The sequence below is a fragment of the Sinocyclocheilus grahami genome, unplaced genomic scaffold (genome assembly GCF_001515645.1).
Source record: "Sinocyclocheilus grahami isolate Dianchi unplaced genomic scaffold, SAMN03320097.WGS_v1.1 scaffold689.1, whole genome shotgun sequence".
Lineage (NCBI taxonomy): Eukaryota > Metazoa > Chordata > Actinopteri > Cypriniformes > Cyprinidae > Sinocyclocheilus > Sinocyclocheilus grahami.
In genome coordinates this window covers 242414-258880 of record NW_015505868.1, presented here as the reverse complement: position 1 = coordinate 258880, position 16467 = coordinate 242414, and the positions used below count along the sequence as shown (strand labels likewise).

General features: G+C 42.6%; 1 protein-coding gene and 1 long non-coding RNA gene across 2 annotated transcripts; one reads left to right on the top strand and one right to left on the bottom strand.

Annotated features, from left to right (window-relative positions):
• The first annotated feature begins 367 nt into the window (after positions 1 to 367).
• sco1 (synthesis of cytochrome C oxidase 1) lies at positions 368 to 4040 on the top strand. Its single transcript, XM_016243381.1, has 7 exons — positions 368 to 565; positions 1379 to 1483; positions 1614 to 1704; positions 1812 to 2009; positions 2526 to 2618; positions 2708 to 2823; positions 3614 to 4040. The coding sequence occupies exons 1-7, from the start codon at positions 410 to 412 to the stop codon at positions 3746 to 3748; spliced, it is 894 nt and encodes a 297-aa protein (XP_016098867.1). The 5' UTR covers positions 368 to 409; the 3' UTR covers positions 3749 to 4040.
• Positions 4041 to 6984: 2944 nt separating this feature from the next.
• Positions 6985 to 7953, bottom strand: LOC107559527 (uncharacterized). Its single transcript, XR_001605633.1, has 3 exons — positions 7690 to 7953; positions 7095 to 7165; positions 6985 to 7008 (listed from the first exon to the last, which is right to left on the bottom strand). It is a non-coding gene; the product is annotated as an uncharacterized lncRNA (long non-coding RNA).
• Positions 7954 to 16467: the final 8514 nt, after the last annotated feature.

Here is a 16467-nt window from a genome sequence, read left to right as displayed (position 1 = left end):
AAAAGTTTATATTATAAATAAATAAAATATTTGTAATATTGCCACGTTATTAATTAAGTCATTTATAAGTAATTTTAAGACAGACGTTATCCTGTGATGGGTGTGTGTTAACAGTTTTTTTTTTTTTAGACAAACTAAATAAACTAAAGTGTGCTTTAAGTTAAGCCCATAGCTGAAGAAACGCATTTAAAAACAAACACCGCACATAGGACGCGAAGAAGAGCGGTAGCCACGCGTCATATCCGATCTGTTTCACAGCGCTCATAACAGACCTCAGATCAGCTCGAGTCAGTCTGCTCGCCGTTGAGTTCGCGCCTGGACTCTTAACAGCTGATTCGGGGTCAGTCGTCTGTGTGCGACTTCTGTGCGGCGTTGAACCAGACAGTCACTTCCGCGCTGAGGAGGGAGCATGATGCTAACTCTCAGCGCCGCGGGTTTAGCGAGAGTATTGCGTTTAAAGAGTTTCAGCTGCCAGGCGTTCAGGTCGCTGTGTGTCGGGAGATGTTATAATGTCCGAGGTTCCTGCAGCGTGTCCAGATCAGCGCTGTCGCGGACCAACACACTGGTAGGCCGCTAGCTGAGTCATAAATGCTATCAAATATATATCTGCGGGTTCATGTGTGACTCTTAAAGCTAGTAGTGTGGCTGAAGTGTTGTCTGCTTTTTATGTAAACGTGTTAGTTGTTATTATACCTTTAAATGTGAGGTCACTGGCATATAAGTGACCCTAGACCACAAAACCAAGTCAATTTTTCGACATTTCTGAATAAATAAGCTCTCCATTGATGTATGGTTTGTGAGGATAGCACAATATTAGGAAAATCTGGAATCTGAGGGTGCAAAAAAATCTAAATATTGAGAAAATCATCTTTAAAGTTGTCCAAATGAAGTTCTTAGCAATGCATATTACTAATCAGACATTAAGTTTTGATATATTTACAGTAGGACATTTACAAAATATCTTCATGGAACATGATCTTTACTTAATATCCTAATGATTTTTGGCATTAAAGAGAAATCTATAATGTTGACCCATACACTGTATTGCTGGGTATTGCTACAAATGTCCCCCAGCGACTTAAGGGTCACATATTGTCTAAATCAGTGGTCCTCCATCTTTTTGACTCGAAGGCCCCTCATAAAAGTGGTAATATTTCTATTGGTATGTTCCGACAAAGCTTTTTGTATTCTATGTAAAGTTTAATTATTTTAAATTAAATTAAACCATTTAAAATCATCCCGTAGGCCCCTTAGAAGTGGGCCCCAGGTTGACAACCATTGGTCGAAATTATGTCCCTTTTATAAATGATGTTTATGTGTAGGTGTGTCTGCTCCTCCTGCATTTTCATTTATTCTGTGTGACCTCCTCCTCCTTCAGTTTGGGACGTGTAGGACAGCACCATGTGTGAACCTACGGCCCCGGTCCACTCTGCCTCCGCCGCCTTCATCCAGACGAGACAAATCCAGCAGCCGGAAGAGCGGCGTAAGCTTCATTCACAGCACTACAGTGCCACACGATCCTGTGATGCAAAGCTGCATTTACTCCAGTCTTCAGTGTCACGCTGATGAGCTGCTTGATAAAGTAGAGCATAACTCGTTTCTCTGTTCCACAGCCAGTGACGTGGAAATCTCTTGCGATCACATTTGCGTTGGGAGGAGGTCTTCTTCTAGTGATGAAATACTTCAAGAGAGAAAAAGAGGAAAGTGAGGATGTGGATTTATGCATCTGAACAGCATTGGCATGCTTATTATATGCAGATGCTCCACATCATAAAGAGAGCGTTATCATGCATGTGTTTTTGGTGTTGCAGTGATTGAGAAAGAAAGAACCAAGTCGATGGGAAAAGCGGCACTCGGGGGTCCGTTCTCGCTCGTCGACCACAACAATAAACCCACAAAGAGTGAGGATTTCCTCGGCCAGTGGCTGCTGATCTACTTCGGCTTCACACACTGTCCAGACATCTGTCCTGATGAACTGGAGAAGATGATTGAGGCTGTCGATGAGATTGGTAATGTGGCATTTCTTTTTCTTTTTTATTATGAAGAGCCTGTCGGCGTTGATTCACTTCTCATACGTGAGCTGATAGAGTGGCCCCTAAGTACTTGGATACTTAATATAATTATTAGTGATACTAAAGTGTCACTGGGCTTTGGAGATGTGCTATATAAATAAAAAGCAGTTTTCTCAACCTTTCTGACTTAAAGGCCCCCCCCACTCTCCAACACATATAAATGATCATATTTACACCAGTATGTTCTGCTGTAATTTCGACAAAACTACTTGTCTTCAGCTTTTTTATTAACATAAACTGGGAGTGACTATATATTATGAATGAAACACTAATTATTTTGTGATTCCAGACATTTCAAGAACTGGATGTTCTTTAATACAACAATAGTTCATTACTGATAAGTACATTTTGCAATAGGGGTTTAAGTCATACATTAAGCTACCGCTAAACATGTATGAATGTATAATATAATACATTTGTTTAGAAACAAAACCTGTTTCTTTTCTGTCACAGATAGAATTAAAACACTTCCAGACATAACACCAGTTCTCATCACCATTGATCCGGATAGAGACACACCAGAAGCACTGGCAGCCTATGTCAAAGGTGAGCAGGGGCCATCTTTATCACTCGACACTCACCGAATGCTGTGATATGATTCCTCGTCATTTACATTTTCAATATCTCACATGCAGAGTTTTCCCCCAAGCTGATGGGTCTGACAGGCACAACTGCCCAGGTTGACCAAGTGTCCAGAGCCTACAGAGTGTACTACAGCCAGGGCCCAAAAGATGAAGACAACGACTACATTGTGAGCATTTACCGCATAATGTAAAATATGTGCTTGAAGTTGAATGCGCCGGCCAATGTTATTGTCATTTTTGGATGTATGCTTCAGACACCGGTCACGCTGAAGGCGTTCCCCATAGTGACCTCTAGAGGACGCAGTTCAAAGTTCCCTCGAAAAGGAACGTCTCAGGTTGCGTATGTAACCATGGTTCCCTGAGAAGGTAACGAGACACTGTGTCCTCTAGTTTCCTTGCCAGCCTGCTGATGCAAGCTTCAGATGAAGAAGCGGATGACGTGTTATCCCGGCTCCCTTTTATACTGTGATCGCGCAGAGTATTGACATCATAGGCTGTCGCCGGCCAATGTTATTGTCGTTTTTAGATGTATGCTTCAGACACCGGTCACGCTGAAGGCGTTCCCCATAGTGACCTCTAGAGGACGCAGTGTCTCGTTCCCTTCTCAGGGAACCATGGTTACATACGTAACCTGAGACGTTTTCTTGCCTAAAATTAAAGGGATAGTTCGCCCAAAATAAAAATTCTGTCATCATTTACTCACCCAAAAGAAGATATTTTGAAGAATGTTTGTAACCAAACAGCTGAATAGTAGCCGTTGACTTCCACAGTATGGAAAAAAAACACTATGGAAGCCAATGGCGACTATCAGCTGTTTGGTTCCCAACATTCATTACTTGAGGGTGAGTAATGATGACAGAATTTTTATTTTTGGGTGAACTACACCTTTAATTAATTCCTAATAATCTCACAAGCCTGTACTCAGCATGCATATATCGAATTTTCCTGTAATTGCAGGTTGATCACACCATTATAATGTACCTGGTGGGACCTGATGGCCAGTTTCTTGAGTATTTTGGACAGAACAAGAAATCCGCTGAGATCTCATCATCCATTGCATCCCACATGAGGAAGTACAAACATGGAAAATAAGTCAAAGGGCACTGCTTCAACTACGACCGAGTGTCTCACAACATTGTCATTGCTCTGTGAAATGGGGTTTATTTATATGAGGTGCAACTCTCATTTTAAGAAATCAGACTTTTGAAGCATTCCCCATTTTGCTGCAGCCCAACACAGTAACCTTTGTTGATCTTTATTCATTTCCATAAGCAGTAATGAAATTCAAATGATTCAACTTCAATAAAGTATGTTTTGATTGATATTTTGTAATGCATTGCACTGATGAATTGTGTATTACACGTTGCATCACAAATTATATCATTAAATCAATTCATAATATATATTCATTTTATTAATTAAATTTATTACCAGAGTGAAGACTTTCAAATTAACAATTTGGAGGCAAAATGTTTGCATCTGACAGATGATTGACTTTCACTGCATCTTTTTACCACACAGAAAGCATGTTTCACCACTATTTTACTCAACAATAGGCTGAAGTGTGACTGTAGTCAACAAGTCTTCTATCAATCACAATCAATAAAGGACAAACAGCTTAGAAGGTTCTATCGGCATTTGACCTGTTCCAAAAATTCCCATTTACAAATTTGAGAGGATTTTGATATTGTACATTTAGAATACATTTAGAGCCTCTGTCATTTTCATGTGTGAAACAAACCTGTTCCCCATTTCATTTTTGCTATATGGAATACAAAAACTTTGAAGCTCAATATCTCAAAACCGCTCAGTGTTACAGGGCGAATGAGACGCGAGACGTGCGAATCCATTTGCAAGTTTTATTTAAGGACGTGGTCAAAACAGGCGAGGGTCAGGCAATGGCAAACAGGTATATAGAAGACAAAACAAGAGCAGTCCAGTAAACAAGCGAAGGGTCAGTTGACGGCGAACGTAATCCAACAGGGCGAGACTAGAGGAATAATCCAGGTACAAGGCAAAGGTCAGAAGACGAAGAAACACAGACAAGGCAAGACTAAGCTAAGACTAGGAAACTTCAAGCAGGCTCAGTAAGGTAGCTATAGCAGTGATGCACGCTAAACAATACTGGCCGATCGGTCAGGAACTGAGTGGGTGTTATGTAGTGTGTGTGATTGGTCTCAGGTGAGCGTGTGATTAGTGAAATGGTGCATGGGAAATGTAGTCCGTGGTGACGTGCAACAGTCAGTGTAGTGAGAGAGTCAATATGATGGACGAGTGACCTCTGATGGCGATCGGATGGACGTCCACGGACCGGATTCGGGACACTCAGAATGCTGAATTGTTGAAGCATTGATCAAATGAGTTAGCAATGCTGTACATGTCCAAGTTGCAAGTCCTTAACTTAAAGTCTTAAGTCATTAGTGCTCTATGCCCACATTAGTGTCACATTACTAATTACTATTATACATTTATACTGATTTATACATAAATTGCTTCAAGCAGTGGTTGATGATGTCTGAGCGCCAGCTGCTTTACCATAGAGCCAAGGAAGGTCACCCCCATGGGCTCTCTAGTGTAACTAATGTACGCGAACAGACCACATAGTCGGTTTAACAGAGCGGTTCTCGTTCTCGAGTCAAGAATCGGTTGCATCGGTTTTCGGATCACCAGTACACTCAACAGAGAACCGGTTTCTTTCGGACGCATCCGATTTGAGAACCGATGAGCGGATGATACTGCGCATGCGTGAATCAGTGGGAAGCTGCTGAACAGTACATGATAGCCTGTGACACCAGTCTGAACCGAACTAGTTCTTTTGGACTACTGATTCTGTGCTAATGCTGTGAGCGCGGGTAAACCCGAGGACTTGAATGAGGGGACCAATCTGGCAAAACGCAAGTTTATTTAATAAATCGTAATGGATTATGCAAAGCATGTGGATCAAGCTTCTGCACTGAGAAAGTAATTTATTCACTTTACCTTCAATAGTTATAAAACATCCTCGTTTGCACATCACTGCCTGTACCTGTATTTGGGTAAAACTTAATTTTAAGAAACTTGTCAGATCGTGTTGATGATTTAACTGGCTAAGCAATGACTACTGACTTTATATATTTGAATATGTTGAATATATTTTCATCCCGGCCCGGGACGTTAGTCATTACGTTATTGCAAATTATGTCATTACGTTCCCACGTTTTTGAACATCCAATTTTGGTCCCCTGAAGGTGCAGACTGTGACGCCAGATGACATCTTTTTTCCAACGTCTACTGAACGTCCAGTATTGACATCTTTTCTACATCAAGCTTAAACTCATTTTAGACATCATTTTATACTGCTTATAGGCTCTGTACATAACTGTAGTCCCATTTCAGAAGATGGCACACTGTTCAAGTTCATTTTCCTATAGCTTCATTTGATTGTCTCAGCAGCAGATGATAAATGGAAAAGCATACAAAAGCGTAATGCATTTCCAATTCAATCCTGCTGCTGAGCCAAACGAAGCTACAGGAAAATTAACTGCTACAGGAAACAGGTCCTACACCTTCTTGAAACATGGGACTACAGTTATAAACAGAGGTTTACAAATAAATCACAACTCAATCACCACTCACTTATTTCCATCTTTATTGTTTTTAACTGGCACAAACGTCACTAATAAGCTTTGACTAGTAAAATTTACTGCCAACTACCATTAAATTTAGGAACATGAATTTAATGGCTTGCATACATCACTTCAATGTGGTGCATCGTAACCTAAAAACTTTCTAAAATCAACACTGGTGGTAAAATACAAAAAAAAGCTAAAATAATTAAAGTTACACAGCCCACCTTGCGTAAGTCTATACCACAACAACAAATGTACAACAATAAAAATTAAAGTGCTTAACCGAATGCATTTTGTTGAACCATAAGCAACTATGAACCATAAGCAAGTTGAACCATAAGCAACTATACTAAAAACAGGAAAGACAATGTATAAAAGATACTCCACAATGGATAATCAGTCCCGAGTGACTGCTGCGTGTCCTCCACCTCCACTTCTTTGCGGTGCATGCTTCAGATGCTCTGAAGTGGTCATCCTTATGAAGTCCTCTGTGGCTGTGTCATCAAATTTCATGACTGCATCTGCACAAGTAGAAAAAGACAAATGAGTATTCTGCAGTCATACACCAAGTCCTCATATTTGTAAGCAAAAATATGTTTACTATGCATCCACTACCAATACTGGATTAATACAAAACCACCTCACCAAATGTTAAAATTGCCATGGTAGACAGTTAACAGTGAATTTTAAATGTCAACTGGGAAGGAAATGTTTTCGACCCCCTTCTCTCATCCTTAAAGCCATCTGTAAACACAGATGTGAGCCTAAGTTTACGTACTGTTTATTTGACTGGGGCAAGTGCAAAGGAAAGGAGGATGAGATCATAACACCTTGTTTAGGTGCTCCTAAAGGGCAGGATACCTCACTCCACATCCAAAATGAAGGAGACACCGCACGCCACCTGACAGAAAGACAAAAGAAACACCCAACTAAAGCTTTTCAATACTCAATAGTATTGAGATGGTGTGGATTATCTATACACTGAAGATCAGTGTTAAACAAGTAATACTATTCAGTGTTCAAGTTAATTGAGATAAAGAAGTGATGAATTAACACCTGCTGTTAACAAACAGAATTAGGGTTTCCCTGATGTGGAAAACGCAGACAGAATTGCAGAATATGGCGCATTTTTAAAACGCATTATAACTCGTTTTGAAACTACATAATGCATGATTATAGTGTGTAACGTTTTATGATGGACGCGAATACAGTCGCGTTGTGCTTTGAACTCTCAAAGAAACAGATCAAACTACACGTTATATGATTATATTGTATATCTTGAAAAGGAATACGGTTGTGTTGTTAATCACTGAGAGATGCAATGCTAATTGTAACTTAGACACAGCAGGTTTAGTTAAGACAACAAAGCTAATTAAAACAGCTAACACTATAAATACATCAAATTAACTAGCGGACCGAACTTACCTTCAACTGAGTAGAAAACGATGATTTTGGATCGCTTTGATTTGATGGAAGCTGAACAGAGCCGAGCAGCCACTTGCTTCAGCAGTACGCGCCAAATGCTTGTTGCCTCGGCCAATCAGAGTGGCGTTTACTGCTTGGGTTATGATGACGTGGTCCCTCAGCCAATCAGAGTGGCGTTTACTGGTTAGGTTATGATGACGTGCAGCCTATCAAACGCAAGTTCCACCGCTGCAATGTTAGCTTTCGGCTAACTCAAAAGTTGGAATGCTTCGTTCCCTCTCATAGGCTCACTTCGATGCTGCGATGACGTCATCGCTTTGGGAACACCTTCGGTGTGACGAATGTCTGAAGCCCTTATACCATCACGCCAATTCATTGGCCAAATAGCACTTATCACCACCCCCAAAGCGCACGTAGGTGAGCTATATAGCGTGCTGCGCGCTATTTTCATCAGATTTAATTTCCTTTAGGAAGCGAATCATCTGTCGCCCGTAGGAAAGCAAATAAAAAAAGAAGTCGTGTTCTTAGCTATTTCTTCTAAAAGAGCAGTTTACTCCTCTTCAGCGGACACGATGAGCTACAGGAGATGCATCGAGCCGTGTGACAGGTTCATCGCAGGAGGAGACACTCATGACAGGTGCGTGCAATGTTTGGGCCTACAGCATGCCCAAGCGGCGCTTAGCGGCCTTTCTGATTGTCGACACTGTGATAGCCTACAGCTAAAAGCACTGTGCTCGAGGTTCGCGGCCTTCTCAAATAAAGTAGGCCTCGCGTCTAATCCCCACTATCCCGTTTCTGCGGTTGCCGAGGAGCCGCACGAGACGGTCGCTTGGGGTGATGCATGCGAGCCGAGGCGTTTAGAGGGCAAGTCGATGGAATTTTCTCTCGCTCTCTCCGGGCCATGTGCAAGCGCTACGGGGATCCCGTGGTCTTCGTCAATGACAATTTGCGGCCTACCCCGGAAGCTCGCGATGCGATGTCTTTCGGATGTATGCCGTATGATGAAGGCGTGCTGTCCACAGCAGCCTCCGATTCGGAGGATTTATTGGGCGAACTGTGCAGTTCTCTCCCTCCGAGTGAACAGGAGAAACGCACCTCCCCATCTTAGAGCGAACTATTAGATGTTGTAACGCGCACTGTGGATAAGCTGGGGTTAGAGTGGGATAGCGAACCGGCACAAACTCAGTCCCAGTCGAAACTGGACGATGGATTTTTGTCCAGCCGCACTCTGTCTCAGCCCCGTAGGCCTCTCCCCTTTTTCCAAGACCTCCACTACGAGGTTTCGAGGTCTTGGAAACAACTTTTTTCGGCGCGTATCACTAATCCCGCTGCCGCTGATTTCGCCACGGTTTCTAAAATGGCAGCTCACGGCTACGCGGCGATGCCGGCCGTAGAAGAGACTCTCGCGGCACATCTTGCGCCAAATTCCGCTCCGTCTTGGAAGTCACACCCTCTGCTACCGTCCAAGCCATGTAGGGTTACTTCCGCTTTGATTGGGAAATCTTACATGGCCGCTGGGCAAGCCGTGGCGGACGCCCCCATTTCGAGTGACGGTCTGTTCGGAGACTCGGTCACTGCGGTCGTGGAGAAGTTTAGAGCAGCGAAACAGCAGTCCGCTGCATTCCGTCAACTCATCCCTCGCAGGGCTAGAGAAGTGGAGCGTCAGCCACCTGCGGCTCGCTCACGCTCTTCGTCCTTACAGCACCGTGAGGTCCAGCAGCATGAGCCACCGCCTAGGTTATCCCCTCGTAAAGACTGGGGTCCTAGGTCTTGCCCACCGGCTTACACACGGCAACGCAAGCAAGTAGACCTGAGTTCGATGGCAAAGCCCTCTCGTCCTCAGGCCCCTAATAGCAGTTCCTGATTCCTCTGCTCGTCTTCGGAGGCCAGTCCCTCCTTTAGAGAGAGTGTACGAACCGCACAAGCGTATACGACTCTCTCGCTGTGGCCTCCAGACTCCGATCTTGACGGTCCCGCCACATATTGCGCCTCGGGCAGTTTTAGATCGAGTCCTTATGACAAGCCCGTCCTCGGATACACTGCGCGTTCCTGCCTTCAGAGTTTGAGAAAAAGCCCAAGGGTCATGCAAGCATTTTTTATTTTGTTTATGACGGCCTCCAAAGCTATGGGGCAATGGGCAGGCCCGACAGAACAATCGGACATCTTCCCATTATAGTTTTTCCCGCCACTCAGGTGCTTCGGGATCCTATACGAGAAAATCCCCAGATGTACGTTTCAACTGTAGAACACCCAAGACCCCTGGCAGACTACTGGGCTGCGTGGAGATGCCTGCCCGATATTTCACGGTGGGTACTACGGACCATTCGACACGGGTACACTATCCAGTTTCGGAAAGGGCCACCTCCTTTCAGCGGGGTTCTCCCTACGACGGTACGTCCTGGGGACGCCTCAATTTTAGGTCAGGAGATCGTGTCACTCCTAGAGAAAGGGGCTATAGAGGAGATACTCCCCACTCAGATGGAGTCAGGCTTCTACAGCCGGTATTTTGTTGTGCCCAAGAAAGATGGTGGTTTACGTCCGATTTTGGACTTACGTCGTCTAAACCTTGTGCTCAGAGTGAGCAAGTTCAAGATGTTAACAGTAAAGTCCATTCTGTCTCAAGTCCAATCCAGTGATTGGTTTGTGACCATCGATCTAAAGGATGCATACTTTCACATCCAGATCGTCAGGAGGCACAGGAAGTTTCTCAGGTTTACTTTTCGAGGGCAAAGCATACCAATACTGTGTTCTTCCGTTCGGACTAGCTTTGGCTCCTCAAATGTTTACAAAATGCATGGATGCAGCTCTGGCCCCGTTGCGGCTCCAGGGCATCCGAATTTTGAACTACCTGGACGATTGGCTAATACTAGCTCAATCTCAGGATCAGGCACGGATACATCGAGATCTGGTACTCGATCATTTGAGGAGCCTAGGGCTACAGACGAACCTTCAAAAGAGTGTCCTGCTGCCCTGGTGGCAGACAACCTTTTTGGGGGTGGACTTGGACTCTTGCACGATCCGGGCACGGCTGTCTCCCGCTCGTGTGCAGTCAATACGGACCTGTCTAGATCAGTTCAAGACAGGGCGCCGAGTACATGTAGGCCTGTGTCTCAGGCTGTTGGGTCTGATGGCGGCAGCGTCCCCTGTAGTTCAGTTGGGCCTGCTTCACATGCGACCATTTCAGTGGTAGACCAAGAGCCAGAACATTTCACATCACTGTCACCCGCTTCACAGAATTACGGTGACACGCAAAGGCTCTCGTACTCTAAGCCCCTGGATGAGACCCCAGTTCTTTTTGGAAGGAGTCCAGATGAGGACATTGTGTTGCCGCAAAACGGTCACGACGGACGCGTCCCTTACGGGCTGGGGAGCGGTCCATCAAGGACATCCAGTCGGTGGAGTCTGGACAGAGGTACATCGAGACTGGCACATAAACCATTTGGAGATGCTTGCGGTTCTCCTGGCTCTCGAACAGTTCTTACCCCAGCTGAGGGGTTATCATGTGTTGGTCAGGACAGACAACACGGCAGTTGTGTCGTACCTCAATCGTCAAGGGGGATTACGTTCTCGCCCCCTGTGCAGGCTGGCGAGGCATATTCTTCTCTGGGCTCAGACAAAGTTCCTGTCGATCAGAGCAGTCCATATCCCAGGTCGCCTGAACTCAGGAGCGGATCTGCTCTCGAGACAGAGTCTACAGAATGGGGAATGGAGATTGCACCCCCAGGTGGTGGATCTTATATGGCAGAGGTTCGGCCGAGCGAAAGTGGACTTGTTCGCTTCGAGCATGACTACGCACTGCCTGCTTTGGTTTTCCCTGTCTCCCCTGTCACCTCTAGGTCTGGATGCTCTGGCCCATGAATGGCCCAGGACCAGTCTTTATGCTTTTCCCCCAATCCGGTTGCTCCCAGCAGTCCTATTCAGAATACGATCAGAAAGAGAGGAGCACCTGTTGCTGGTGGCCCCGCGGTGGCCCACTCAGTCGTGGTTCTCGGACCTGGTCAGTCTGCTAGCGGGCCCTCAATAACAACACTCACCAACAGCAGAATGCTACTTTTATTACTTTTAAGTCTGATTCCTAGTCAAATTAGAATGATATCTTAGTTTTACCGGCTATATATATAGATTGTGATTGTATTTTCTAAGATATGTCCAGACATGCAGTCTACCAATGACATTAGAGAGACACCACTAGGAACGCCCACAAACGTCTTCACAGTACAGCGTCCTCTAGTGACATAGTCAAGTCAAGTCACCTTTATTTATATAGCACTTTTAACAATACAGATTGTGTCAAAGCAGCTTTACAGTATCAAAATAGGAAAATAGTGTGTCAATGCAAAAAGACAATAGTAAACACTAAATTTTCAGTTAAAGGCCGTTCATCATTGAATTCAGTGATGTCATCGTCCAGCTCAGTTCAGTTTAAATAGTATCTGTGCAATCAAGTCGATATCGCTGGAAATTAAGTGTCCCCAACTAAACAAGCCAGAGGAACCAAAACTCCATCGGTAACAGAATGGAGAAAAATCCTTGGGAGAAACCAGGCTCAGTCGAGGGGCTAGTTCTCCTCCGGCCAGACGAACCAGCAGGTTGAGCCATGCTGCAGCAAAGTTAGATTGTGCAGAGGGCTCATCTGGTTCCATGGTCTTGTCCCGATGACCATCTAGGAGACAAGGTCTTCACTGGGGATATGTCTCTTGGGCTCATCTAGTTGTCCTGGTCTCTGCTGAAATTCAGGGCTGTAGAGGTCATCTCTAAGTGCTGATCCACCATCTGGGCTGGATACGGACTGGATCTGGTGGCTACGGTGACCTCGGAATAAGAAAGAACCAGACTAATATTAGCGTAGATGCCATTCTTATGATGTAACAAGTACATCGTATGTTATTGGAAGTGTTCCCAGTTCCGGTTGACCTAATTAATGCAGCCTAACAATCCTTTAACGGATTTGAGTAATAGAAATGTGCAAGTGTGTTATGTGTAAGCCAGGTTAAAGAGATGGGTCTTTAATCTAGATTTAAACTGACAGAGTGTGTCTCCCTCCCGAACAGTGTTAGGTAGATTATTCCAGAGTTTGGGCGCTAAATAGGAAAAGCATCTGCCACCCGCAGTTGATTTTGATATTCTAGGTATTATCAAATTGCCAGAGTTTTGAGAGCACAGCGGACGTGGAGGACTATAATACGATAAGAGCTTGTTCAAATACTGAGGTGCTAAACCATTCAGGGCTTTATAAGTAATTAGCAGGATTTTAAAATCTATACGATGTTTAATATGTAGCCAGTGCAGTGTTGACAGAACCGGGCTAATGTGGTCATACTTCCTGGTTCTAGTAAGAACTCAAACTCCAGCTGGTCCAAAATGCAGCAGCTAGTTTATTAAGCATGCAGAACAACCACCCAACAAAGCATTACAATAATCTAACCTTGAGGTCATGAACGCATTAATTAGTGTTTCTGCATTTGACATTGAGAGCATAGGTCGCAATTTAGATATATTTCTGAGCCTTGAGGTACTCCATACTGCACTTGTGATCGATATGATACGTCTTTATTCACTGCTACGAATTGATGGCGGTCAGACAAATACGATTTGAACCATGCTAATGCACTTCCATTAATGCCAACAAAGTTTTCTAGTCCATTCAAAAGACTGTTGTGGTCGATAGTGTCGAACGCAGCGCTAAGATCCAGTAGCACTAATAGAGAGATACAAACATGATCAGATGATAATGGGAGCAGTCTCAGTACTATGATCCTCACAGATACCATTTTTCTCTAAGAAGGAATATAATTGTGAGGATACTACCTTTTCTAGTATCTTGGACAGAAAAGAGAGATTCGAGATTGGTCTGTAATTAACAAGATCTTTGTGGTCAAATTGTGGTTTTTAATGAGAGGCTTAATAACAGCCAGTTTGAAGGTTTTGGGGACATATCCTAATGACAATGACGAATTAATAATAGTCAGAAGAGGATCTATGACTTCTGGAAGGACCTCTTTTAGGAGCTTAGATGGAATAGGGGTCTAGCATACATGTTGTTGGTTTAGAAGTTTATAAAATACTTCCTCTCCTATAGTAGAGAATGAGTGAAGTTGTTCCTCAGGAGATCTATAGTGCACTGTCTGATGCGATACTGTAGCTGACGGCTGCATGGTTACAATTTTATCTTTAATAGTATCGATCTTGGAATTAAAGTAGTTCATAAAGTCATTACTGCTGTGCTGCTGGAAAATGTTAATGACATACAGCAACAAAGTCGCTGGTGGTGTGAACAGGGCTTTACCCGATCACCGCCCCGGAGAATGAGCCTAAAGAAACATCTGACCATGTGCCTGAGGGAGTGCTTGTGGAGTTCGAGGGCTTGGAGGGAATCCCTGCCTACACTCCCACCCCTAAGGGTGAGCTGTAGTGATGTGTCGTTCTGCTCTATATACAAGACTTGGTGACGCCAAAGAAACAACCAAAAACAAGAGATACCAACTGTCACATAGAAAAGTGGTTTGGAATAGTCAAACATTCCATACTGCATAACGAAACAAAAGTCAAACCAGGAACATTCATAAGAAAAATGCATTAGTCTCTGCAAGCAAGATATACAGAGAATATCATTCAGCATAACCTTCCTCAAAAGCTATTGCTCCAACCTGTGCCACCTATGAACCTTGATCAGTCTCAAGAAACTTGGATGAAGGAAGAGCGTTTCCCATCCAACAAATCCAAATTCTTTTCTGTTCCACAAAAAATACCTGTTCTCAAAAAAACTAAAAAATTGACAAAGATGTGACACAGAGCAAGGAAAGTTCAAGCTTTGATGCATGTCAGTTTTCTGCAAAGGTACTCCATATAGAGGAAGAGGTAATGAAGTCATTAGTACAAAAATGGAAACTATTAAGTGCATATATTAAGGTACGCTATTATTGACTGTATGAACTTCATATCATTACAGGTCAACATGCTATGGATGAAGCCACCTACAGAGATGGTTGTAGCCATTGTGAAGTCTCCTAGACAGAATCTGGAGTACCTGTTACATCACAAGGAATTCCAAACACTGAGGCCACATGAATGGTTATTTGGAGAGGTACGTCAAAACAAAAAATCTAAATGCATAATCGTACAATTATATTTGTATTTAACAGTATGAAAAGTAATTGCTGTCCTCAATGTATGTAATAATTCAAGTAATTTGATTCATCGTGTGGAGAAAAAGAAAGAGCCCAAACAGAGGAGCAATGCATCTGGGTATTCACTATGCCATTTCTGCCTGTTGAGTATTTGTGTTACATGTGTTTTCACAAATACATTTAATAATTCCAACACTTTATAAATAAATCTAACAACATGTCCTATTTTCCTTCCAGGTTCAATGTGAATTATGCCAGAAGTGGTTTCATGGTCAGTACCCCAACATTAATCTGCCACCAGAAGAACAACCATGGATTTGTGATTGTAAGATATTCAGTTAGAGGAGCTTATGCTGAAAGTGTGTTTAAATTGTAAGAAATATGTATTGCCTATTTGATACGTTATGGAAATACTTTAAACTTTTTTTAGTATTCCGTTTATGTTTCATATTGTTGTGGTGCTTGTTGTCTTCTGCCGGCCTTTTATGTGAATGCAGATTTTAAAAAACACACTTGCATTTGTGAGGGAGAAATAATTGTGACATTTCATATTTTGATAGTTCGCTTTTTATTTAGTATCTACAAAACGCTTAAAAAAACTAAAATGGTTCTTTCCTAATTAGGATGCAAGACTTTTAAAATGAGATCATCTTAATATTAGTAGTTTTATCTGGCCAGGGAAACTTGTTAGATACAGCACAATGCATTTGGACTGCAGCAACAGTGCACTTTGAACAAGTTTTGGAGCTGTTTGTTCCACCATATAAGATTTTTTTGAGTTGTATATATAGCTGCATTTCAAAGTCAACTAAATGCAATAAATATGCCAGTCTCCATGGTGTAGTGTGTTCTTTGGAGGGTGCTTAATAACTTTAAGTGGTTTGGGGTTAACTTGGGTAGCCACTGAAAAGTAATTGAAACTTTAAGGTGCAGGTAGGATCATGTTGGACCTTCAGCACCACACACGTGGACAGCGCCATGTCATACAAACATAGCCAAGTGTTCATTAGAGGTTTAATGCTTAGCAGTAGTATATATAGAGAAAGACATTACATACCATTTTTAATTTCTACCATCAATATCTTCTATGGGGTTCTTTATTGACACACCATCCAGTTCAATAGCTTTCCAAATGAGGGTCACACTGCTCCAAAACAAGTTGTAAAATATTTATTATATAGCTTTTGAAAGGAGGGACCCAGTGCTACAGTGCAAGCTGTAAAATATTTATCTGACTCTATAGAACATACTTCAAGTCTTTAATGTAGAAGTATTTACTCTATGATGCTCAAAATCTACCATCACCTTTTTTTATAGGGTGAGCTTTGTAACTTAAAAGTTATTCAATAACCATTACAGACACATTGAAGGTATAAAGTGAAACTGTGTTTTGCTCATTATGGTTTCAAAGTAATTTTAAAGCAAATCATTCCTCTATAAATAAATCTATAGTAAAGTAAAGAAGTGACTATTTTCAGGCATTACAGTAATAAATACATTTAGATAATGTAATAATTTTTGATGGAAAGTGTGTCAATGAAGAAACCCATATAAGACCGTGATGGAAGATACTGAACATCTAGAGTAAATATTTCTACATTAAAGACAAAGTATGTCATTTTAGGTCAGATAAATATTTTACAGCTTGTTT